Here is a 25,893-nt window from a genome sequence, read left to right as displayed (position 1 = left end):
ACCTCACCTCTGGTCTCATGGTTTCATTCTCACCCATGTATTCGCTGCTCTTTGGTAAGATTCACAGTCTTACACCAAATAACACATGCAGCTCACCCTGAGCAATGGACTCATGAAGGAGCCTCATGCAGACTTCTGTGGCCCTCTTCTGCACAGATCCCTCATCTCCAGTCCCCTATGCTACAGATTCCAGCAGCTTTAGTCACCCCACCACTGACCTATCTCTTCTGAGGATGGTGGTACTGCTGTGCTGTGCTTAGGTTCTAATGTACTCCACTGCAGTAGGGAAACTGTCCTCAGTGTGAGCCAGTGATCAAGAAGGCTCACCTCGTGTTTCCTTTCTTTCAGGGACCAGTCTTTACTGCCGATTATCCAGAGCTTACAAACCATTATCTCCTAAATCTGTCCAGTTGTTTATGGTAGGAGAACTAGTGATAGCCACCACTTAATAGATCTTAATAGTTCTGCATTCCATATGAATGCTGAAGAAAAGTACAACGTTCCATTTTTATCATGCAGCTCTCCCAATGCAAGTGAGTATCAGAGGCTCCTGAGGGCTCACAGAAGCATCCCTAGAGTTCCTGGAATCCTCCATTTATTCACTCTTTGACTCAGACACAAGTTCACAATGCATTCATTCACCCATTCAATAAATACTGAGAGTCTACCATGTGCCAAGCACTGTTCTGGGGACTGGGGACTGGGGACCCAGTTGTGGGAGACAGCAAATGTCCCTGCCCTCATGGAGCTTATTTCTTGCTGGGAGTGGTTCTGGCCCCACTCCAAAGCAATGCTTCCCCTCTGCATTTGTTCCTCTAATTATTGACTTGATAGAGAAAAGGGTGACTTGCATGAGCAAAATATCAAAAATAATTTAAAAACCTATATCTAGGGGTGCCTGGGTGGCTCAGTCGTTGGGTGACTGCCTTCGGCTCAGGTCATGATCCCAGGGTCCTGGGATTGAGCCCCGCATTGGGCTCCCTGCTCTGCGGGAAGCCTGCTTCTCCTTCTCCCACTCCCCCTGCTTGTGTTCCCTCTCTTGCTGCCTGTCAAATAAATAAATAAGATCTTTAAAAAAAAAACAAAACAAAAAACACCTATATCTATGTAACACTATGTCACAGACAGTTGCAGGTGCTTTGTATGCATGAATTAACACTCAAAATAAGAAAGTGTCATCAGAGAGGAGGAAACAGGCTGAGACTTGCTCACAAAGCTCATGAATAGCAGAGACAAGACTCAAACCTAAGTAGTCTGACTCCTCACATATTTTTTAAAGATTTTTAAGTAATCTCTACACCCAATGTGGGGCTTGAATTTACAACCCCAAGATCAAGGGTCACATGCTCCACTGACTGAGCCAGCCAGGCGCCCTACTCCTCCCAACTTATAACCACTGCATTGTTCTATTTCTCAAAGAGAGAAGAGAATTACATTGGAGATGGGGGGAATAAATTGTGATAGTTTCTAAGCAAGAAAATATAAGTTTTATTTAATAGAAGCCAACTAGGACCTGGGAAGGTTGTGAGAAGTTAAAAGAGGCAAGAAGAGGTGGCTCAGTCGGTTAAATGTCTGTCTTCAGCTCAGGTCATGATCTCAGGTTCCTCTTTCCCTCTCCCCCTTACCCCTCCCCTGCCTCACTCTCAAACAATAAGAGAGGCACAAGACAAGTTGATTGAGTTACTATATAAGGGCACAATTTTCTTTGTCCCACTGACCATGAGGAAGAAAGTAGTGTTCTGAATCAGAAAAAGAACAGAAAGCTTTCCTGAATAAAAGGCTTGAGGGTTCCTTGAGGAAGTTGAGCATATAGGTGAAAGTGATGTAATTCTAGCAACCCCCCTACTGGTATATGCAGAACTAGTCCCATCAGATGCTTCAAGAAAAAGTGCTCTGGGATCAGGTCCCTATGAGAAATATATTTTCTTTGGAGACTTAAAATGCATAGCAGGAAAGGAAAAGATCTGATAAATCCTATAGTAAAGAAACCCGTTTTATTTAACTCAGAATTTCCCAAACTTAATTGACCACAGAATCGCTTGTGAATAAATGAGGTGTGTGTAAGAGACAAACAGACACAAGAAAATACCTCTTGGAATTGCTGTTCTAGGAAACCCATTTTAGAATTTGCTATTTAGTAGCAAACACGAAGCTAACTAAAAATCCATTTTCAGAGGAGGTCAAACCTCACTATTGTGGCCATGCAGAGTCTTACGAAGAGAATTCGAGTAGAGCTGTAGTTTAGGTATGAGAAAATATTAAATCTTTATTAGGTAGTAAATGACAAGGAACTGACTGCAAGAAAGGTACCAATTTGTGCCTAAGCAGGATATGCCTTTATAGCTTACCCCAAAATGATATACATATTTGAAAAATTAAAGTTAAAATGAAATTTCTAAATTAAGAAAAACATTTTGTAGAAAAGATAGTACAACTAGCAGCCGAGGCCATGTAGGTTATTAGGTCTTTAGGTTATCTCAGTTACCCATTTTGGGGGGTCACAAGTTACTAAGAAGCTATCTTGTCCCCTCAAGGCAGCCACCTGAACCACATCACAATAACCTGAAGGAAACCCCCAGGTATAGGCTAGTGTTTCTCATCAGCCTTTTTATGGAGACTCACATGACTTCACCCTGCAGCTCACCTATCACTTGCCTATTGGGGAGACTGTGAGTGGAAGACAGTTTCTGCCCCGCGCTTGTGAGCTCCGCCCTTTCTCTCCTCCTGCGATAGGAAGGTGCCCCTCTGCAGGACAGTGGAGGCCTGCGCCACTAGGATGTGCCTGGCACACTCAACTTGCTTCGCCCGTAGCAATGTATCACTTAGGAGTTACTGATCGCCTCTCTCATGGCAGGTTTAGCTCCTGCTATCTCCTACTGTTTTTATTAGGTTGTTACCCTCCAGTTATCTACAGCATGGCAATATACTCTGATCTTCAGGTATCTCTGTGTCCCCTCTGCCCAGCTGTCCTACCATTCTTTCTAACATTAGTTTTCCAATTTTTTCTCTTACTTTTCTAAACTAGTCTGTTGCTCTCTGATATCCCAACAAATCAGGCTGTACAGTGATTAGGAACCTAGATTCTGGAGCCTAATAATGTAGGTTTGAACCCAATAATCCCCTGCATACCACCTGGGGACCTAGGACAAATGAAGGAACTTCTGCACCTACCCGTACAGTGGAGATCATCACAGTACCCCCTTCATATGGTTATTGTGAAGACTGAAATAAGCAAGGTAAAAAAATGTTTAGCATAGAGCTCAAAGCCTAAGTGTTATGTTTGCTCTTTCTAGTTTTTTTTTTTTTAAGATTTTATTTATTTATTTGAGAGAGAGAAAGAGCATGAGCAGGGGGGAGGAGGCAAAGGGACAGAGAGAAGTAGACTTCCCGCTGAGCAGGAAGCCAGACGCAGGGCTCGATCCCAGGACCCCCATGACCTGAGCCCAAGGCAGATGCTCAACCGACTAAGCCACCCAGGCACCCCTGTTATTTCTTCTATATTCTCTCTCATTCAAAATCTTGTAGCCTTTCTTCTTGACCTTTATATTTCCCAGGTACACGAATATTATACAGACTCAGTAATTAAATTTCCCATTACATGGACTTATCATTGTTCCTCACATCACAAAATTAACAGAGCTTCCTATCCTTAAAGTTCATATCCATCTCCCCCGCCCCAAAGCGTTCCCATAACCCTCACTAATTCATTCAGTCTCATTCTCATTAATCTATTTATATTTTAAAATTTGCTAGGTGTTGTAATAGACCCACGTTTCAAGGAATTAAAGGTTTGTTCGACACACTATGTTCAAGAGAGTAAAGCAATTTAAAATAGGTATAAATAAAGGCTCCAATTTCCACTCAGTTCTTTTCTTTTTAGAATCCAAAAAGCTAGCTCCATTTTAAGGACCCACACTCTGTTGCTTTCAGTGTTTGGCAACGTTCTTGCCAAAGAAAGTTTCATCTCAATTTTGAGATGTCCAAAAGTACATTAGAGTTGTATAAACAGATATATGACCAGAGAAATATTCTTTTTCCATCTTCACTGCTCAGCAAAATTAGGCCATTTTCCCCTGAGGTTGGAGAAAAAAAATCTTATTTGTTCAACTTTATTATTTTTTTAATAGTACTCTTTCTTGCTGTATTCAGGATACTGCTGTCAAGCTGACTTTCTCTCCAGTTCCCTAACCCTTATTATTCTCTTCTTGAATCTTGTACTGGCTTCATGTGAATTTCAAGGTTTCCTTTCTACGTCTAAGGGCCCTAAAACTCCTTTTAGCCTATCTCTCCCTATGGCCAGACTTGGCTTCCTCCTCAGAGCTAGCCATGGCTCAGCCCTCTCATTTACTAGGTGTTTATCCATCACCTACAAATATGCACAGTGTCTATCATGTGCTCAGTACCACATTACCAATATGACACTGTCCACAAAGGGATCTCGAGTGAGAAAGGTTGTTAGTAACCTGGGCAACTCTCCATACACAATCCTTCTCTTCACCTAAAGATCAGCAGCAAACCTAACCATCCCCTCATAGGTCTACTCTGTGTCATCTGGGACAGGACGTGGAGAATTCGGAGTTAAGAAATGCATGTTCACGTTGTTGTTTTTCCTATGCCAAGGTTCTCTGGGATTCAGGCTTATCCTACTACACAGTTTATGCTAAACTATCATACTTGATTCAAGTTCTCTGGTGGTTTTTTGTGTGTGGCCCTTGTCCCTATTCTTCATCTTCTTTTATAGTCCCAAGTCACACCTGGCAGGGTATTTTTTTGGTGAGTAAAACCCCTGCTGCCTACATGGCTGACAATATGAAGACTGAATGTGAAAATCTCAGATTCTTAGTATAATAAGGTTTGGTATTACAGGAATTTGTATACACATAGGTAACATTTTACCCAAAACACAATAGCTGCACTACTAAAAAGTCCTATTCAGTGCCACAGTTAATCTCTAAGCCTATTGATCCTCTTGCCCAAAATTAGTAGGCTAATTAACATATCACATACACATGATTCTAATGTATAATTAGGGACTTTTCAAAACCTATGTTAAACACCAGAAACCAGTTTTGTGAGAAATCCAGGTAAGCACATACACCTTCATTTGTATCAGATGCAATTTTGAAGGTGTTCTACTTAAAATATTTAAAAAATGATGAGCAATGAGACCCTGCAGATACTTTACCATCAAGGCCGGTAAGCAGGAAATCCACAGTCAATATGCAGATAGAGGTTTATGTTAATGAATCATTTTAAAAACATGCTTTATAAAAGAACTTGAAATGGAACAAGGCAACTGAAAGCTCTCTAAAGATTTAAGTAAGTTTTCCCCAAAAATGCCTTGAAATGGAACAGTACAGATAATTCATTCCCAGTTTTCTACTTTAGACCGTGAACCTCAGCTCTGGTACCAAGAGATGGAAACCACTCTTCGCCTCATATAAAAAAAAAGGGACAGTTGATAGAAATTCATGCACTGAATTATGAGCAGAATTTTTCATTCTCATTAAAAGCCAGTCTTGCTTTTGCTTTGCCTTTTTCCTCTTTGGGGATGTGTGTTTTCTTAACATAAGTTGATTTTAGGTTGTCCCCAGAAATCACGGTCTCCTTAATTAAGTTGGCTGAAACACCAAGTCCTCTTTTAGACCTGATAAATCAAGTTCTAAGTGTTCTCTCAACTCATGCTCACACGTTCAGTTTCAGTAAAAACTCATGTTACCCTGCACAGATGGGGTCGGTCGCCGAGAATGTTTTTTATTAAAAATGAGCTGCTATTAAACAACTTTCTGATATTAAATTATTTGTTTGTTACATCCTGATATATTCTGAGATTCCAACAATGTTCTGAATTCATAAAGTACTTCTTCACCCAGGATTTAAAAGTTTCACTCAAACATAAATCCATTAATCTCTCAAACTGCCCTATGAAGTCAAAAGAGCATATTCTAACTCTGCATACAAAATACTTCCAGAATGAGCTTATCATAAATCAGTCATGTTTTCAGCCATATCCACAGAAAACTACAATCCCACATCTCTGCAATAGAGAAACAAGAAAATTCTGTATAGAGGTGGATGTTAAATAATCTCCAGTAAATATTTTAAGACTGCAAACAATTTTTTCTACTCTGTTAAAAAGATACATTTAAAAAATAAACATGCGGCAGATACGAGGTTGCTATAAATTCTGAAAACGGCTTACCTATTAATGTAACTGAGGGCAACATAGGTTGGCTGCTGTAATTCTTGTTTTTCTAAAACACGTGGATCTGTATCTGTAATAAAAACACAATTACGATTTTTCAGCTTTTGCATTAGAACATATGAGGGTGCCTAACAAAGAAATAAGGGCTAAACAGAGAAAAAGATTTAACATTCCTCTTTTTAAAGAAAACCCAGGCAGGAAAGCACCATCATTTGCTCATTCATTCATAAATAACAAGATATTACATTACTTTTCAAGGGAATTCCAAACATCAACAGTGATAAAATGTCCATCTGTCACACAAACTCTTGCACAATCCCCCTCATAAATATTGGTTTTCACTGCTTACAGTTACAATGTTGGCATGGTTTTTGGAGGGTAATCGGCCTAAGAAAGAAAGTCTCTGTTAATTATGCTCACTTGAATGCTGGAACAAATTAGTTGCCATTGGAAAGCTCCATCAATTTGAAAACCTACTGAGTATTGTTCTTGCTCACTGAACACTTCCCTGGGTTTGGATTCACTTTCTGGAGGGCAGCTCTTCTTTTTAATTGTATAATGAGTTTATTATAACTTCTTCTAGACTCTCAATCAGGAATTCTCATGCTGGTTCAGAATCCACAAATACCACATTCATCAGAGGGGCTTTCCCCCCTGAAGAGAGCGAATTCAACACCATAGCAACCTTCTGTAATGGTGCCTCTCCAACATGGCACACACACAAAATGCACTTTTCACAACTAGAAATGCATTCTCAAGCTTCTCACATGGAGCAATGATTGCACTAAACACATGCAAAAGCAATGTTTATATAATAAGACTATAAAGGGGGAGAACTGCACACATTTTCATTTTCCTAGAAAAAGGCTCAGACATTTCACACAGATTTCATTATAACCTCATTTAAAACCATCTCATTATTAGAACTCTTCCAGCTGCACTTGGCAATAACACCTTCTTTGATGTAATGACAGATGTTGTTTCAAGCACCTTTGTACAGGAAGCGTTTACTGCACGTGGTTGATGTAAGATACACTAACTCCAAAGCACATTAACAGGTGAGGGGAGCGGGGGGGGGGGGGGGGGAGGCACAGTGGCAGAGAGCACGGGTGGCAAAAATGATAGCATAAAAAAATCAATTTACAATGCTTTTGACTCCCAGACTAAAACTAGGCAGTAGTGGCAATTTTATTCTTGGTGTTAAAGTTAAGAATCTCATGTTCACTTTATTGTTTTTCCTATGCCAAGAATTTCAGAGACCTACTATTCAGAAATCCTGCTTCCTGGGTCTTTGCCATTGCAGGTCTTTGAAAGCCAAATTCTGAAACAGACAAAGATTCTCTGAATGGCTCCATCAAGTCGGGTCTCAAGGTTTTGGCAAGACGAGTGAGAACGAATCAGTAACCCAGCATTTCCTCTCCCTCTTACAATGATTACATATGCAACTGTAGCTGTTTGTAGATCACTAGCCTGCAGATACAACCCACGGTTCTCTACATACTGGAAACCACTCTTCAAGGGAAACTTAGGTTTTCAAATATAACCCTTCCTCACACTCATCTAAGTTTGCTGTGACCCCACAGCATATGTGTTTCTGAGAAACACTTTGTGCACTCGCCCTGTGTTCGCTAGAGGAGTCAGTAAAATAGTGCTCACCAGGGAAAGGTGTTTTATCCCCAAAATGGTCCACTGGAATGCTGGGCAGGTCATGTGTGCAAATGGTGACTGACAGACCAATCCTGCAAGGTCTTTGTAGGTGCTTAACAAGGTAAGAAACAAGAGATTGGAAACAAAAACCATGAAAATGAAGAGGAAGATAAGAAAGAACAAGGCAATGATTGCAAAGGTCTATGTGGAAAATTTCTCAAATGATCACAAGACACTTTGACCTCAAGTGGAGCGCCTGATGATGGAAGCGCCTGATGATGGAAGTGCTTAGCTTTTGAGACAAGGGCCTGAACTTGATTCACTAAAACCCATTCCTTCAGAGCCATCTGGCACATGATTACATAAGGTGTATTATTTTGAAAGAAAAGAGCACCATTCTGAGTCTAAAGTGTGTGTTTAAAGGGGAAAAGAGTTAGGAGGCCAATAAACATTTTTATATCTTCCACTGTTGCCTTTATACTTGTAATTGATGCTCAGTCTGTTTTCCCACAAACCATCCTTCGAAGCTTTCCTTTGTTTCCAAGTCATAGAAGTTCTCAACTCTTTTAAATACTGCTTCTCTAAGCTACCTTGACTTTTACTTTTCTTTTACTAGGTGTGTGAGTAGGTATACACACAAACATACATTTATATTATTCCTTTCGTCTTCACATTCCAAGACCTCTTTGGGGAAGGGGAAGAAGTACCTTATACAAAATCCGTTAGTTCTCTAATGCTCAAATGAATGGTGTTGGCCACAGACATTCACAGAAATTACACCCTGTGATTTTTCACAAACAAGAATGTTTGCATTCCAACCGCAAAGCAAGGTACTGAAATACTGTTTTCTTCGTTTCACCACCTTCTATAACCTATGCTAGCCTTACGCTCACATACCCTCAAATGATTAGTGGTGAAATGGACTTCCAGAAGCTTCCAAATGCCACCCTCTCCATGACAAAAAGACCATCTGGAAGCACCGCAAGCAAGATTCTCTTTTTCTAGAATGTCGACTCTGGCAACCACAAGAAAGCTGGACTTCTAGACAGACTTCCACCAGGCTTTCAACATCTTTTTCATATTAAATGTTTCCTTGGACAACCTTGAGAACATTCATTAAAGCTTCGAGTTCTTAAAAATGAAATCAGGCACTTGGTGCCCACAAACCAGGAGAGGTCTACACAAGTGCTACCGGACAAATAGCATCAGCTGCTGGTTGCAAATAAACATCAGCCCCGTCCCTCGCTTCCTGGCTGACTGGTGTGCCGTGATCATGACTCACCATTTTATGGATTTAATGACGCCGTTGAGCACTTCACATTCAGTACAAGTAGAATAGCTGCCTTTATTATTCCTCCCTCCCTGACAGAAAAGGGACTGCCTGCTGCTAGAAACTCTACAGGAAAGGATTAGAGCAACAAGAGAGGAGGATTTTCACAGCGGGACGATGACGTGCTCCTCAGGAACACGGAGCGTCCATTGTCAGAGTGAGCTGGAGAGAGTAACATTATCCACTGGAGATTACTGAATTCCATAAGAAGAATTTCCTTCTACCACGTGCCACACCACGGAGAAATTTTCTGCATAGGGTAAGCCGCTACAGGAAGAAATGGGATCTCAATGGCAATGGCTAGAGCCCACAATCTCCCTGACAGTTCTCTCGCTTGTTTGTTTACGGTGCCAATAAAAACCTGTAACTGGAACATCAGCTATCGAGGCCCAGAGATAGAATCCGCCTCGGTCAATGGTCTGTGGGATAGGAACACTTGATTTTTTTCATCACCGCAGGATGCTCCTCAGGCTGGCAACTGGCAAGGCGGCAAGCCTTTCTATCATGTGGCTGTCTGGGGCCACACAGAACAGCACTCTACCACTTTTATAGCACTAAGAAGTGAGAAGAAGATAAACCCAAACTTTTTCAGCAGGGCAGGGTATAGCCAAAAAAGCACGGAGAGATTCTGGTTTTCTGCCTCATGCCACCCCTTGCGTGCTCACAGATTCCAAGTTGACTGAAGGCTAAGAGAATTCAAATGTTAAGATGTATCACTACCCCGGTGATAAAAACCTATCAGCTTGCTTCAGTTTCTAAAACATCTTCTAAAATAGATGGCTATGTGCCCCTTCTGGCATTGCTCCCTCAGGCTAACAGCTTGAATGCTCAGCTGTATATAAGGACTAGCCACAGGTACAAAATGGAAGATTCCTGTAACTCACAGGGTCCTAGGGACTCATGGCTTTACAGATTCAACTGCATGGCAAAGGGCTCAATGTCACAGCACTAGCTCCCATGACTTCTCAAGCGGTGGGGTAGGGTGGGGGGAGGGGGAGAAGAAGGCACGCCAGATGGGAGAGATAAGGATAGGACAGCCTTCGGACCCTTCTCAGTAGGAAGTGGGATTGTGACAGGACCAAGAAAAGGCCACCCTGCTCAATCAGTAAGGCTCCTGTTCCTCAGCTCTGCTGTCTCTGGTGTTGGGAACCAATGGCAATTAAGTGGATTTGTGACACACCTTGAACCTTTTGTTGTACTATCTTCAAGTCAAAATGAAAACTATCAAGGTTATTTGCTGGGTTAACAAAGGCTAATTAATAAGCTCATGGGCTTCGGCTATGCTTTAGCTAGCCTACACTGTTAGGATTTTATAGGCCTGAATTACTTATAAATTTAAGAAAGTGAAAAACCAGCTGTCCTACCTCTCAACAAGGCTAATGAGGCCTCTGTTAGCAATGAGCTATTTGCAAGCTGAGAGGCAGCAGTTGGGGAAGAGGGGATATCATGTCCCCCCGAGAAGGCCTTCTTCAAATTCTGCATCCTCCCAACATCAGGCTCTTTCCTCAGTGTGTACGGCAGCAGTGGGAGGTAGAGAGGATGTGGGTGGGCAGGCAGTGGGCGACTGGCAGTGCTGGAAGACCCTGGAGAGGCAAAGGCCCACCCAGTCAGATGTAGGGTTTTGAAGATCCGGACTGGATACACCACTTTTCTTTGGACTCACTCCGTAATAATTAATGGGCACAGTCTGTTCTCAGTCTTCTCCTAATAGCTGAACTCCTAAAACCACAGAGTGTTAGTTTATTCAGTGTGGCCTTCCACAACACCCCTGGCTGCATTCACCACATCCCCTTCTCTGCACCACTCCGCTGCCAGCACTCCTTTTATTTCGGTCCCCACAGAGGAATCATCTGCGTATACCCTTTTCCCTTCCATACTTCTCAGAGGTGAAGAACTGTCTCATGTTCTCTTACCTCTCCAGCTCTCAGCTCAGTGCCTCACGTGTAGGAGAATGCACACTTACTGAACATATACGCTCATTGTAGGACCAGAAAGTGGAACTTTTGGTCGAACATGGCAAACTGATCAAGGGCATTGGTTGCTGTCACCATCCTAGGCCCCACTGAAGTAGAAATAAAGCAGTAGAAAACTCCCCAGGGATAGAAGAAGGGGAGACATCAGCAGTCCAGTGATTTTAGCCAGGATTTTGGAAGATGGAAAAGCCCTGCAGGAGTGGAAAGTGACCCAGGGAGTAGGAGCAGCTACACCCTTGAGTGGCTGAGGAGACCCGTGAGCCAGGAGGTGAACCCGCTGTGGAAGCCCTGAGAGGCTCTGGCTTGGAGGTGCCAGGGGAGGTGGAAGGGCAAGGAAGGGGAAGTTCAGAGCAGAAAACAGGAAGACTGTTTAAAGGATTCATTAGCCAGAGACACTGAACCAGTGAAACCAAACATGGCAAAGGGGGAGAAGGGACAGACCAGGTCTGAAAGGGGGATGAAAGTAGAAAAATGCCTACTACCACTGCTTCCAAGAACACCGGCAGCTAGTTAGAGGATTCCTCTGATTATGTGGGCGCAGAAAAGACACCATCTGATGCTGACATCTGGCAATTCCCTGATTAAATGATCTCCCCACAGTTACGTCCATGATCAGCAAGCCTCATCAATGCCTCCATCCAGAGCCTCCCATCAGGAGGCTCTGGCCTTATTGCCTCGGTCTTAAATATGAGCCAAGAACAGTCAAGGAAGGATCATCAGACATTTGGAGGAAAGTCGTGAAGATGAACGGGATACACGATAACAATGGTGGGGGAGGGAGATGTGGAGACAGAAGCAGAGCAACAGACTTGGGAGGTCAAGTGACATGGCTGCTCGCACAAACCCAGTTAGTGGTAAGGCTAGGACCGGAAGACCTGCATCCTGAGTCCCAGTAGGTCAGCATTCTGACCTTTCAAAAGGCGGCTCATCCTCTGAAGTCAACTCATTGCAACTATCCAGCTGTAATGCTGGACCCCATGCAGATGATCTTTCTAGCTTTCTTAAAAGCCCAGCATAGTTCTACTTCAACATTCGCTCCACTTTCAGGACTGAATTTGATGAACCAACAATTTACAAAGACAACTTTTAATTCACGGCTAGTTTACTCCAGCTGCTGAAATAAATATTTCTTGTTGGAAATGGTCCTTTCAAAAAAAAAAAAAAAAAATCCTACAATTGCACATAACCAGCCTTTGAATGGATCAACTTTTCCTTAGTTTATAGACCCGTCATTTGAAACTTTTCCCAAGCCATAATTTCCATTACAGGGCAGTCAGTGGAAATTACAGTGAGATTCTTGCCTTCCCAAATTCAATGTGAAATCCAGATGCACTTAAGTGTTGCTGTAAACTTTATGAGTTAAATATCTAAAAGTCAGGGACACTGTGCAGCACAATAACACCACCTATTAAAAAAAAAAAAAGCATTCACGTTCACATTTGTAGCTGGAGTTTTCCCCTACAAGTGAGTGAATAAACATTATTCGACTGTAGGGACAATGCTCTAGGAGGCCAATTCATACACAAACACGACATGTTGCAGCCTTCCCAGTTTCTGGCATGGCCAGAGGGTTCAAGTTATTAGAAATAGACAGTTCTGACTGGATGCTTTCTAACTTTTTACCAACCCATCAAATTCCTAAGGTCATTGAAGACCCCTTGAGAGTCATAGCTATTTTTCCTAAGTATGAAATGTGTAGGCCTGATATCTATGACACAATCAGTCCCTACTCTTTGATGGTGACAGAATGTTATTTATCCACCCAAGCTCTCACCTTGTTACCTGGGACAAGGGGACCGGCCAGAGACCAACGTGGCCACCAGGTATGCTTGTGTGCTTGTGAAGTGCACAACCTGTCCCTCTGTATACAGCAGCCCTGGAGACGGAGGTGCTAGGATTACATAATAACCTTCTTTCAAACAGGAGTAAGGCCAAAACTTGGTCCCATTTAATCCTTCATGAAGGTGTGTGTACACATAAACCTACAAGTCTACTTTCCCCAGAAATGAACCTGATGATGGATCCAAGCAGTATGCCACATAAAAGAGCACAAAGGAGCGTCTATGTCACTCCTGGCCAAGGGAAGGGTCTTTAATAAGCAGGCATCTGGAAGAGGAGATAGCTGCTGGTGGGTAAGGCTAGGTGACAAAAGAAAAGGCAGGGAGGATGAGGCTCTGAAGTCCTCCCTTCAAAGCTGGGAGGGAACTGTTTATGCGAAGACACTTCCATTCCTTTTGCTTGAAATTGTTTACCAAAGGAAACCCTACCCATCCTCCAAGGCGTTGGCCTCTATACTACCTCTACCATCTGTTGTGCTGTACATATTTGCAAATCCATTTGAACACCCCATCAAAACGGAAGCTGCTTAGGGGACCAGTCCTTAGATGACACACATCGTAAGCCCAGTGCTTTGTAAATAATCACTGTGCATTAGGATGTAGGCTGAACACATAAATGCATGCCCTGGACATGCATAACACAAAAGACACTACGATAAGCATCCAGCTCAGACAATTCGACTAATAAAGTCAGACAGGAGAGGAAAATAGACCCATGTAAAAGGACCGTACCAGTATATAGAGATAGTTACATGAAAAATATACCTATATTTGTTCAGAGGGCAACAAAATGATGCAATATTAGAATGGGGGTGCAGATAGGGTTAATTTGGGAAGGACTTACTGATGAATGGGAACGGAGTTGGGTTTTAAAGGGAGGGAGGCAAAGGGAGTCACTCATAGGTAAGGTTAGGGAATCTAAAAATGACTAAGTTTGAAGCAGAAAGCATAGGCGAGAAGTCTGTAGATACTATGGAAAGGCCGGAGGGCCAATATTCATTAGTTATAGAATATTTATGGAGGAATTTTCGAACGGTGGTTCTGAACTGTGGGCAATTTTACACTCTGCCCACCCCAGGGATGTTTGGCAATGTCTGGAGACAAGAGGGGTGGGGGTGGGGCTGCTGTTATCTAGTGGGTAGAAGCCAGGGATGCTGCTTAAATGTCCTACAATATGCACATGGGACAGCACTCTCCTTCTTTTCCACCCCCCAACAAAGAACTGTTTGGCCGTAAATGTCAATAGTGCCAACAAGGAGAAAGCCTGCTTTAGAGCAACACGAACATTATGAGAAATGGAGCTGTTGCTTCTAGATTGCCTGTCAATGATAATTTTCGTTATTTTCTATTGTCTGAATCCAGGAAGCCAAAAGGCTGTTAGGAAGGTGCAAAAGGAGGATACAAGAGGTTGTTTGGACTTAGAGAAGAGCTTGGACTTTCTTTATGGAAACCAAGAAATAGAATTCGTTTTGAGAAAGACATACTGAATTCTTGCCACATGCTAGTTGCTCAAGGGAAATTCTAAGTCAGTAGGTCCACAACTGAGCAAGAAAAATGACACAATTCACAGTTAATAATAATCCAAGACAGACTGTGATGTATGGCAATAGAGAGAATCCTACTAAGTGCTGTAGAAAAAAACATGATTCTCTGAGAATGAGAAACTTCTCGAAAGAAAATCTTACATGAGTTTTGAACTAAATCTCTAGTGAGAAGAGACAAAACGGTAAGTCAGAATAGAAAATAGTTTGAGCAGATGAACAGAAGTAGAGATGGGCAAGACATCCAGTGCGGCTGGAACTCTGCAAGAAGAGTCTTGCAATTCAGACTGGGCCCACATCCTGGAAGGTCTGAAATGCTTGGCAGAGTTCAGACTTACTTCTGTAGACAATGGAGAGCAGCTGAAGGGGTCAACCGATAGGTCTGTGTTTTAGAAAAATAACCAGTGGTGGGGTGGAGAACTGAGGAGAAAGTAGAAGACAAAAATAGAAAATCTGGTGAAAGTAGAAATGGAAAGACATAATTTTTCTATGTTACAGATCTGAGTGCCTCATTATCAGAAGTAAGGAAGTAACTAGAAAGTGAAAAGGGTTTGACAGACAAGAAAAGGAGGTCTGCTTCTGATGTGTGGGGAGACATTTTGCAGAACCAAGAAGCCTGGGCCTCAAAGCAGGAGAGATAAAGGAGTCATGATACACACAGAAACTGAGTGCTGACGATCCCATCATACAGCCACACATTCCAGCAGGCCCTTGAAACAGAGCAAGTCCCTTAGAACAATGATATATAGTAAAAACCCAACTCTGACTAAAAACTTGGTTATCATATCACTCAGCCAACTAATCGGTAAGTACTGACTGAGGACCTACCAGGGATAAAGAAATCCCACCCAGTATGAAGAAAAGCCAAACGTTGTACTGCACTAGAAACCAAGTAATTGGTAAATTTCACAGGAAAGTGTAGCAGGGGCTGGGGGTGCAGAGTCACAAAGGGCCCAGAGTTCAGTGTTTTTTTTTGTTTTTTTTTTAAGATTTTATTTATTTATTTGAGAGAGAGAATGAGAGAGAGTGAGCACATGAGAGGGGGGAGAGTCAGAGGGAGAAGCAGACTCCCCGCTGAGCAGGGAGCCCGATGCGGGACTCGATCCAGGGACTCCAGGATCATGACCTGAGCCGAAGGCAGTCGCTTAACCAACTGAGCCACCCAGGCGCCCCAGAGTTCAGTGTTTTACAGGATCTGGTACCCGAGTCTCTAAGGCTCACTCTTGCAGTTACCCTCTCACTGGAAGCCCTGCTCCCATTTCTTGGTGTTGCTTTAGGATTTATAATGTGACCCCCACCCCCCAGTCAAACTGCCTCAGTTCAATACTAGCTGTATAACCTCTTTAAATCCTAGTTTTCTTCATCTGTAATGTGTCGATAAAGGTATGGGGCGCCTGGGTGGCTCAGTCGGTCAAACGTCCCACTCCTGGTTTCGGCTCAGGTCATGATCTCTGTGTGGTGAGATCGAGCCGCCCCACATCTGGCTCCACGCTGGGCAGGGGGTATGCTCTTTCCCTCTCCCTTTGCCCCTCCCCCAGCTTGTCCTCTAATAAATATTTTTTAAAAAATGTTGGTAAAGATAATACTTTTGCCCTAGGGCAGAAATGAAGGATTAAATGAGCAGTGTTAGATGTAGCTACTACTCAATTTTTCAGCCCATGAAGTGTTTTGCAATTAAATGCTGAACTGTTATAGATTATCTCCATTTTATAGTCAGAGGCAGAATGATGCAGAGAAAACCCAAGAACTCATCATTCACACAGTGTGGCAAAAACTGTTGGCTGCCATCCAATAGTCCTTTTCTGTTCTTCCTCCACAGTGATTAGGAACATCACCTTCCTGTAGAAGTCTACATTTCCCAGCGTGCCAGGTGCAGCCACGTGACTAAGTCCCCGCCGATAAGATGTAAGACTTCTGGGAAGCCTCCTTAAAAGCATGCACCTTTCTTTGGGGTAATTTTCCCTCCTGCCAGCTGGAAGAATAACTGGAGCTCCTGCATCTACTCTGGATAGGAGATAATCTTGGGAATGGAAATCCGACATGGCGGAGCAACACAATAGGAGTCTGGATCCCTGATCCTGTGAAGCCCCATACCACTCCAGGACTGACTGCCTCCAGATGGCTGGAAAGTGAGAGATACACTCTTCCACTTAAGACATTTCTGTTTAAGGGTTTTAGTGAGTCATGTGCAGCCAAACCAAATCAACCAGAACACAGAATAACTGGAATGCTAGTTTGTTTTGTTGGACCTAAAGTTCTAAGCTGAATCTGAAACTTTAAATATTTTTTGTCTTACCCTTTTTTTGGCGGGGGAGGGGGAACTTAAAAAAAAAAAAAAAAACTAAGAATTTATCATAAAACCCATGGAAAGAAAATCTGAGTAAAATCATACCTGCATCAATACAACATCTGTGGCTCACTGTTAAACTGGAATAAAGAATGGGAGAAAGAGGAGGAGGAAACCATCATGTCAAATTATAGCTCCTTTGGTGGCTTTAGGACTTTCTCCAGAATTGGTTATTAGTGGGCAATAATGAAGCAAATTGCACATGCATATTACTTCTGAGTTATGAACAATGCAACCAGCAGTAACCTTTGAAGCTGTCAGGATCTTTTCAGGCAAGCAATTAAAGTGAAAAATGAGAGTGTGCACAACTCCCATCACCCAATACTACATGTAATAACACCACCTACAAACACTGACACAAGAGTGGGACTCAGTCTGAATATTTATTAATGCAGATCTGTTCCCATTTGTTCTTCTTTCTTCCCCTGTAACCCATCCCACCCCCACCTGCCAAAATTTTTTTTCTTTAAAGGGCAGCTCTGACACCATGAATTGCATTCACCTGAAACCTACATCCACTGTGACATCTCTCCCATCTGCACTTGAAGAAATTTCCTTCCCTCTCCCTTGACCAAAATATAAATTTAGGACAAGATTGGATTCTACAGGAGAAAAAGTTGATAAGGAAGTGAGCCCCAATTAGGAAATCAAGATTAAAATAATAACTGATATTTACAGAAGGCCAAATAGATGTCAAGTTTTGGGTGCTAGGCACTGAAGACCTCTCCCTCCCCCAAAAAAGGTCCCAGCTGTCGAGGAGACCAGACATTAGAGGATCTGACTTACATTGATCTTTAATAAAAAATGATCTAGCATAGAAAGTATCTGCTATTCTGCTAAGTAAGTGTAGGAATCACCCACTGTTTACATAGGTTTTGTGATTTAAATACTTTCAAGGGCTCTGGAGAAATGACAGGAATAAACGCAGAGGTGAGCCAGTTAGAAAAGGTCTTTCCAAGCCAAGAAGAAACCCTCGTGGCTGGAGTTCTGACACCGGATGCCTACAGGTCCTATAAACAAGTTTGGTATCATTTGATTTCATTTCTATACCATCAATTATCTAGAGACCAATGGTTCTCACCCAGAACTGCATGTTAGTATCCCCTGGGTAGCTTAAAAAAGAATTCAGATGCCCAGGACCCATCTCCAAAATTCTAATATGTCACTAGGGTTGACAATCATTAATATGACTCTGAGAAGGCTTAGGAACCAGGAAAGGGATAGTTAACTGGTTGGGAAAGTCATTAAACAAAAGTTTGCATTTCTAAAAAGGAAACTGTGAAACTGGCAATGAATTATTGAAATTGACTTAAAGGTTTTATAAATAAATCCAACATCCAGTAAAACCTTTTAAATTCAGACTTCACTTGGAGCTCTGGTCTCCCCTCTTTTACCTTCTATGAAGTGTTAAGCTTAATAATTATAGAGACAGGTTAAGGTGTTCAAGTATTTTTTTTTTTTTTTTTTTTTTTAAAGATTTTATTTATTTATTTGACAGAGAGAGACACAGCGAGAGCAGGAACACAAGCAGGGGGAGTGGGAGAGGGAGAAGCAGGCTTCCCACCGAGCAGGGAGCCCGATGCGGGGCTCGATCCCAGGACCCTGGGATCATGACCTGAGCCGAAGGCAGACGCTTAACGACTGAGCCACCCAGGCGCCCCAGGTGTTCAAGTATTTTTAAAACCAAATCACAACCAACCAAATATCAACAATCCTTGAATTGTGAGTGATTTTCATCTATTCCTAAGAACATCCTGATAAGACCACTGGCCGGAAATTTTTTCTTTTTTTCGTCACTGATTTTCTTCCCAGTGTGGTCCTAAAATTAATAAGACTGCATCACTTGAACTATTCTGTGGCTCAGATTTTTCCATAATTCAGATTGGCCTGAACCCGTGTGGTTTTCCTGTGCTGTTATTATTCATCTCAGTTACAAACCAGGTCACAACCAAGCATATTAGTTTTGCATTTTGGAAGCCACTTAAGTCAAGGATTTGGCAAAGGGAATCACCCTCATTACTTCTCATCTCTCAGGGAAGCCGAATCAAGAGCGAGCACACGCGCAAGCGAGCACGCGCACGCTCAGGACCTAGCGACCTGACTGTCCTGAGTCGTCAAGCAGGAGCACGCACATCGGCTGCAGCTTAGGTGGCTCAAGGTCTGATCTGCGGAGCACTGGCTGGCCGGCTGGCTATGGGATCATGCAGACCACCGCCTCGTTGCCCAGACTGCAGCCAGGAGTGCAGCGTGCAGGCTCACCAGCTACAGAGGTGATGAAGTTGTTGGGGATTCATTTTTCCCCTACTCTGAATTCTTCTTCTGCCTTCATTCTTCTTGCTAATGAGTCGGGGTTCATGCTGGGCTGTAACTCAGATCCCTCTTGCGGATTGGGTGAATCTGGGCGGCTGGGAAGTCCCGAGCACCTGGCAGATGGCTCCTGGCATCCCTGGCTTTTGTGGAAGGACTTCTGGGAAGCAACTGTGGACTTAATGTTGCCTTTTTTTTAAATAAGGCTTACTTTCTTTAGACCGGCAATATAATATGGTAGCTACAGGCACAGTTCGCTGCTTACTGTGCAATTTGAGCAACTTTCTCAGCCCGTCTCAGCTTTCTGATAGGGAAGACAGTGACTTATGGTTCCTACACATTATGAGGTTATTAAAAGGATTATAAGAGATAAGCCATATACAACACAGAGCACAGTGGCTGGTACATGCTAAGTACTTAATAAATCACAGCTATTACTATTATTCTTTTAGGCATTCAGGTCTGAAAGCATTTAGTGTTTACATTGTGGCCTACATTTGTGATCAATTGTTTTTGTGTTTTTTTTTTTTTTTAAGATTTTATTTTTATTTGAGAGAGAGAGGGAGATAGAGCATGAGCAAGGGGAAGGAGGCAGAGGGAGAGGGAGAAGCAGACTCCCCGCCAAGCAGGGAGCCCGATGCGGGACTCGATCCCAGGACCCTGAGATCATGACCTGAGCTGAAGGCAGATGCTTAACCGACTGAGCCATCCAGGCGCCCCAACAATCAATACTGTTTTTAAGGGGCGCCTGGGTGGCTCAGTCGTTAAGCGTCTGCCTTCAGCTCAGGTCATGATCCCAGGGTCCTGGGATCGAGCCCCGCATCGGGCTCCCTGCTCGGCGGGAAACCTGCTTCTCCCTCTCCCACTCCCCCTGCTTGTGTTCCCTCTCTCGCTGTGTCTCTCTCTATCAAATAAATAAATAAAATTAAAAAAAATACTGTTTTTAAGTAGCAATAACAACTGATCATAAAGGTATCATTGCCATTTGCCACATCCCTACTATGAATCAATAAGGAATGGGCAGTCCTCATGAGAATCCTGCAAAGGAAAGATCTCCCCCATCCCTTTCCCAAAGGAAAATATAAGGCTCAGAAAAGATCCAGGTCACACAACTAGGTAATGAGGCCTCAGATCCAGGTCTGACTTCCAAGTGCATGCCACTGACCTTGACCACCACCTAGTCCTAGCACACTATTCAGTATCAGTGCTCTCAAATTGCGTCCCATGCTCTACCGACTGAGCTAGCTGGGCAGGTTCAATGCCCTCAAATTAAAATCGCTAAGTGGCTTTCCCTCCCTTCCCCCACCAATAAATAAATAAATAAATAAATGCTTCTTGGATAACCACTGGCATGCTTCAGAAGCACTGTAATGAAACACAGGGCCAAATTTTGATGGAAACCAGGACTGGTGACACAGGCTTAACTGTAGTTACTACATCTGCATCTCCTATTCAATTACTCCTTTGGGTGCCTGATCTTAAAGGACACAGATTTAGAACCAGAAGATACAGATTCTAGTCCTAGTTCAAATTATTTCTAACCTACAGCTTTTAGTTAGTTTCCTTACCTGTGAAATGGAGAGGATAATGCACCATCACCCTCACAAGCTTGAGGTGAGAATCCTGCATTTAATTGAACTATTACCATAAACTCCAAGGCTCTGCCTCCAGCTGCCAACTTAAGGTGGCCTTGGAGTTATTCCTTCTCCAACAGGAATAACTCAGTGCAGCCACATACTTACTTGTTAGTCTCTCTAGTAAATACTGCATGGAGAAGGCTTAAACTATACGTTAAAATAGTGACCAGGGTTATCTGAACTTATATTTCATTTTCTTTTGCCATTCCTGGAGCTTCCAGAGGGCGTGCATATGCACCTGCGTTAATTTCTCCTGGAAGAGTCAGGAAATTCTCCAATTGCTTTTCCAAAGAGCCACAGGTCTTTTCAAGTAGACTGAACACTTTCTGGCTAGCTTTCAGCTGACTTTATTGAAAGCCATTGTGACTAACTAGAAAGTGTGATCAATTAACTTGCTCTACAGATAAAAGGAAAGCCTTTCCATTTATAAACCAAGACACATTCAAATGATTTTATCACACATTCAAACCAAATACAAAACTCTATAATGCTTAAGGGAAATAGACGTTACAAAGGAACTGCAAGACATCAGATTCCTCTGAGAGGCTCAGGAGACTTTTGGGATTTGGTAAACATTACTATCAGCTGAGCTTCAGAAAAATGGAAGGCAAAGACTGATAGATTTTCTTGGCTTATTTGAGATGAGGTTTAATACTCTAGACATGGATTCAGTATCATAAAGATATTTTAAAAGGAACGGCTTTAAAAAGGAATGTTGAGATAACATATACTTTTAAATGTGTGTGTTAGATGCCAAATGTCTACAGCCACGCTGCCTGCTTGACCTTCTCTCCTCCCCTTGGTGCACCTCCATGCTCTAACCAACAATCTAGCTCAGTGTTTTCTCAACATTTACCCTGCAACACAAAGTAGGATATATATTTTAAATTATAACCAGCACACCACCCGTACAGAAATATACAGAACTTTCACAAAACATCACTCAACTTCACCACATGCAATGCACTCTGATAATATATCTTTAAAAATGTTGGGACAACCCATTAAATTGATTTTATGACCCACTGATGAGTCCCAAATGGTGATTTTTAAAATGTGAATCTTGCTAAATTACAAATCAATAATATCAATGCATTAAGCCCACCCGCAACATGGCTCTTTATTGCTTATAGGATTAAAAAAAAAAACTTAGGTAAAATATATAGAAGATCATTTACAATTTGGCTCCAAACTCATCTTCCTTAGTTCTGTTCATGCTCTCTACCCTCTAGCAACTCCCAAATCCTTCCCAGCCTCTGTACACACCTTGTTCATGCTCTACACCTGCTGTTCTCATTATGTTTACCTCTCCAGATCCACTGCCTGCCCTTCTCTGCCCTGTCCTGTGCCCCGAGCTGGTTCACCCAGACTCTCTGCCCTCTGGTCAGGTTCACCAGTGGGAAGCACCAGTAGGAGATTACAGGGTGGGAGGAGAGAGAAGTATTCTGCTGATAAGACTTTGTAACATTGGCCCCCTCCCCTACTAGAAACCCCTTCTCCTCCCCACTTCTGTTGTCATCCTCAGATCCATCCTCCAAAGTCTACTACAAAGGGTACTTCCCCCTCCAAAGCATTCTGGGAAACTACTTGGTAGAATTCACCTCAGTACATACATCTATTAAAAGTATGAATTACACTTGAAAGTGTTTATGTTCCCAACAGACTCCGCTTCTTCAAAGCCAGCACCCCGTTTCTCTTAGTCCCCAGCATTTAGCAAAGAGGCTGGCAAGTTAACTGTGATTACTGAAAAGATCTATAAATGAAAGGTAATAGGATTAATTATTCAATGACGTCACAACTGTATAATTGTGTAATATGTCACAAGGTCATATTTTCTAACAGTAGTGTCCACAGAGCTACTTCATCTAAATTCCCATTCTGGGGTGATCTGGTCTATTTCCTCTAAATGTAACTGCTGGGAGCCAGCTTGTGGCAAGTGCTGCTTCCCGCGTGGTGATCTGGCTATCTCTGGCGGTGACGAACTAGCTCCCACAACCCCCATCACCTGGCAGGGTGTTTTCTGCTTATTATGCTAATTAGATTTTACTTGAAAGATGTTAATTATTGCTGCAACCCACGGAAATAATTAATGGCCAATTTTAGTGAGCAAAATATTCATTAATCAAGTCAACAGACACGAGACCTGCAGCGTTTAAGGTCCTTAAAGAGAAAAAAAGATAATCACCTAGAGATTTCTCCTTTCCATAAATAGAGGTTAAATCTATTCAATTATAGTCTCTTGAAAGTTTACATTTCAGATTTAGTTCAATGACTCCTCATGAAGTCTAGGTTTTAACTTTGGGTTCTAAAACGCCCTGCCCAACAGAATTATTTAATCAGTTTAAGCATGAAAACGTGTGATAAAGAGGAGCTAGCACTCATCTACTTCGTCTCTTTAAAATGTTTATTCATTCAAGGATTTCTAAACACAACAAACATCAGCCTCTGCTCTTATAGGACTGGTAGGCAGGCAAGTGTCATAATGAGACCACTATTCAGTTTGTTGGGCATTTACATCATCTTTGTCGCTTATAAACACTGCGCCTTTTAAACCTGAGGGTTAGAGGACATTTTAAGTTCTTCTAACACCTTGATAATCAGAGCCCAGGGAAATATTTGCAAAGAAAAACAACAACACAGCGATCCAGAGATCAGATCAAACATACACTTACTATTAAAAGATATTTCAATCCCAAGGAGCATTGTCCCTCATAAAACATGATAAACTCGCTCCAGACTGTTCCCCACAGCCCTTCTCCTCAATGCCCTTTTATAATATTCATGTCCTCAGATTTATGTCGACTGTATATTTACTAGACGTGTCTCCCCATTACATTATCAGGGGCTTAAGGGACGAGAGGAGATAGGCCACAGAAGGGAACATATAATAACTGACAGTCAAGTTTATTTTTTAAACCCAAAAAAACATCTCCATGTTTTCATTTGATTTTAAATGCTAACAACCATATTCCAGCCTTCACATGCTCATAAAGCTGTTAAACAGTCCAGAAAGAAAAAAATAATTTTGGTTTAAATAATGTTCACCATCCACATCTTAATAGTCTGGACACTGAAGCATTTTTCATTCAGAGTAATGATCTCCAGGAGTAAAAATAATATAATTATAACTGAACTACTTGGTCAGCTAAATCACAACCAGAAATGCACCGGTATATTTCATTCGCTGCGTCAAAAAATCTTCATTCTGGACCATCAACACAGCACTAAATTTTGATCTGTCATTGAAAACAGGTCGCTTCTATTTCTGGCTTACAGCATGGTAACAGGGTACAGCAATTGGTAAAGACAGCTAATATTTCACATTAAATCTCCCCACCTGACCTTCTGAATCAAAAATGGAGACTCATGAATAAGGAATTACTATATAAACATCCCCTCCTTAAAAACAAAAAAAGTTTCTTAAAGCATGGAAAGAAAGATCAAAATTCTTGGAAAATTTGCTGATAGGATGGCACTGAACACCAGTGAAAGATGTAGGTTATATCCCTGAGCTGCTTCCTCTTTTTTAAGGATTTTATTTTTATTTGAGAGAGGAAGACCGATCAGAGAGAGGGAGAAGCAGAATCCCCACCGGGAAGAGAGCCTGACGCACGGCTCGATTCCAGGACCCAGAAATCATGACCTGAGCTGCGGGCAGATGCTTAACCAACTGAGCCACCCAGGCGCCCCTGAGCTGCTTTGTCTTAAAAACAGAAGTGCGAACTCTAGGTCCTTGAGACACAGTCAGAATAGGCATTTCCAATGAAGGAACATGGGATGAAAGGGCATGCCACCCACTTTGGGTGTTGGCTCGCTGGCCCTTTACAGTCTGCTGCCACTGAGAATTAAGATGCATACAGGGAGGATGAACTACAGGCACTGTAGAAGAAAGCCAGTCTCCTGAGACTCTCCTCCACAACTTTTTGAAATCACTTGTGGATCCATATTTAAACCACGTTTTTACCTTCCTTTTAGCTTTCCTTTAAAATAAACCTTTCAGAAAAGCTTTGCACATTCTTCTACCTCTTTATCCCCCAACTCAAGCCTGGAGAGAGTGACCCCTGCGTTTGCTCCCACCGAAGCCTCTGGTTACCCCCGTTGTCACGCTCACTATATTGTGTGAAACTGCCCGGCTGGCGTCCTCTCCCACAGGCGGGCATTTCTCACAGGGGAGCTTTATAAAGTAGTTTACACCTGGGTACTGCCCCAGAGATTGATTTAATTGATCTGGGATGAAAGACCCACTAAGTGAAGGCATCTGGAGTTTTAAAAGCTCCTCAGGTGATTCTAATATACAGCCAGGGCTGAGAACCACTGTTGTATTCAGCTTCCCCAGGATACGGACTGTGGCTGGTTCACCCTTGATTCCCCTACCCTAGACCAATCTTGACACCCAGGACAGAGCCTGCTCACTGAATATTAACTAACTAAATAAAAGATGGTTGCCCAATGATTGAAAAAAAAAGTGGAGAGCCTCTACAACTCAGGCTGCTGGGCCCCACTCCCAGGGCTTCTGATCCTGTAGCTCTGGGCTGCGCCTGAGAATCTGCATTGCTAATGGGTTCCCAGGTGGTGCAGATGGGGCTGGTCTCAGGACCCCACCTCCAGAACCACTGCACTGAATACCACCAAAGCCGCCTCCTAATCTCCGATGAGGTAACACGTGACAACCCAGGCTGCAGGCACCCGATTGTGTGGCCAAGGACAGTAACACTGTGGGGAATGTCATAAGGAGGGACGGCCCAGGTCTGTAAGCCTTTGTAATTGCTGGCCGCAGACCAACGCCAAGGAAACTGCCCCTCTGGGCTCCCAATTCAATTGACAAGCTTTAATTTTCAAGGCTTGAATATCTGAATCATCTATCATGTGCTCACTACCATTCAGAATGAAGGTGGAGCCATCAACATTTAAGTAAAAATTACAGAACACTTTCCTAGAAATAGGCCCAAGATCAAATTTTCCCAGAGCACCAGTGGCAGACTTAGGCCAGAAAACAAACCCAGGGCTGCTTGTTAAATCAATTCAAGCACTAGATTCTACAGCTGTAAAAATACAGTGGTTTAAAATC

General features: G+C 42.6%; 1 protein-coding gene across 2 annotated transcripts in view; it reads right to left on the bottom strand.

Moving 5' to 3' along the window:
- The window catches only part of JAZF1 (JAZF zinc finger 1), a 324,380-nt gene that overhangs the window by 132,946 nt on the left and 165,541 nt on the right, over positions 1-25,893 (bottom strand). The window contains exons 1-2 of one of the 2 annotated variants that reach the window (XM_032401882.1): positions 6,456-7,196; positions 6,203-6,275 (exon numbers count right to left, since the gene is read on the bottom strand). In XM_032401882.1, the coding sequence (XP_032257773.1) occupies positions 6,203-6,275; positions 6,456-6,498 (116 nt within the window). In that variant the 5' untranslated portion in view covers positions 6,499-7,196. Of the gene's footprint in view, positions 1-6,202; positions 6,276-6,455; positions 7,197-25,893 lie in introns of those variants that run through there. The other variant, XM_032401881.1, reaches the window with a different exon arrangement.

This window comes from Phoca vitulina, unplaced genomic scaffold, assembly GCF_004348235.1.
Source record: "Phoca vitulina isolate PV1807 unplaced genomic scaffold, GSC_HSeal_1.0 scaffold4, whole genome shotgun sequence".
NCBI classification, from domain to species: Eukaryota; Metazoa; Chordata; class Mammalia; order Carnivora; family Phocidae; genus Phoca; species Phoca vitulina.
This window is presented reverse-complemented; position numbering and strand designations above follow the sequence as displayed.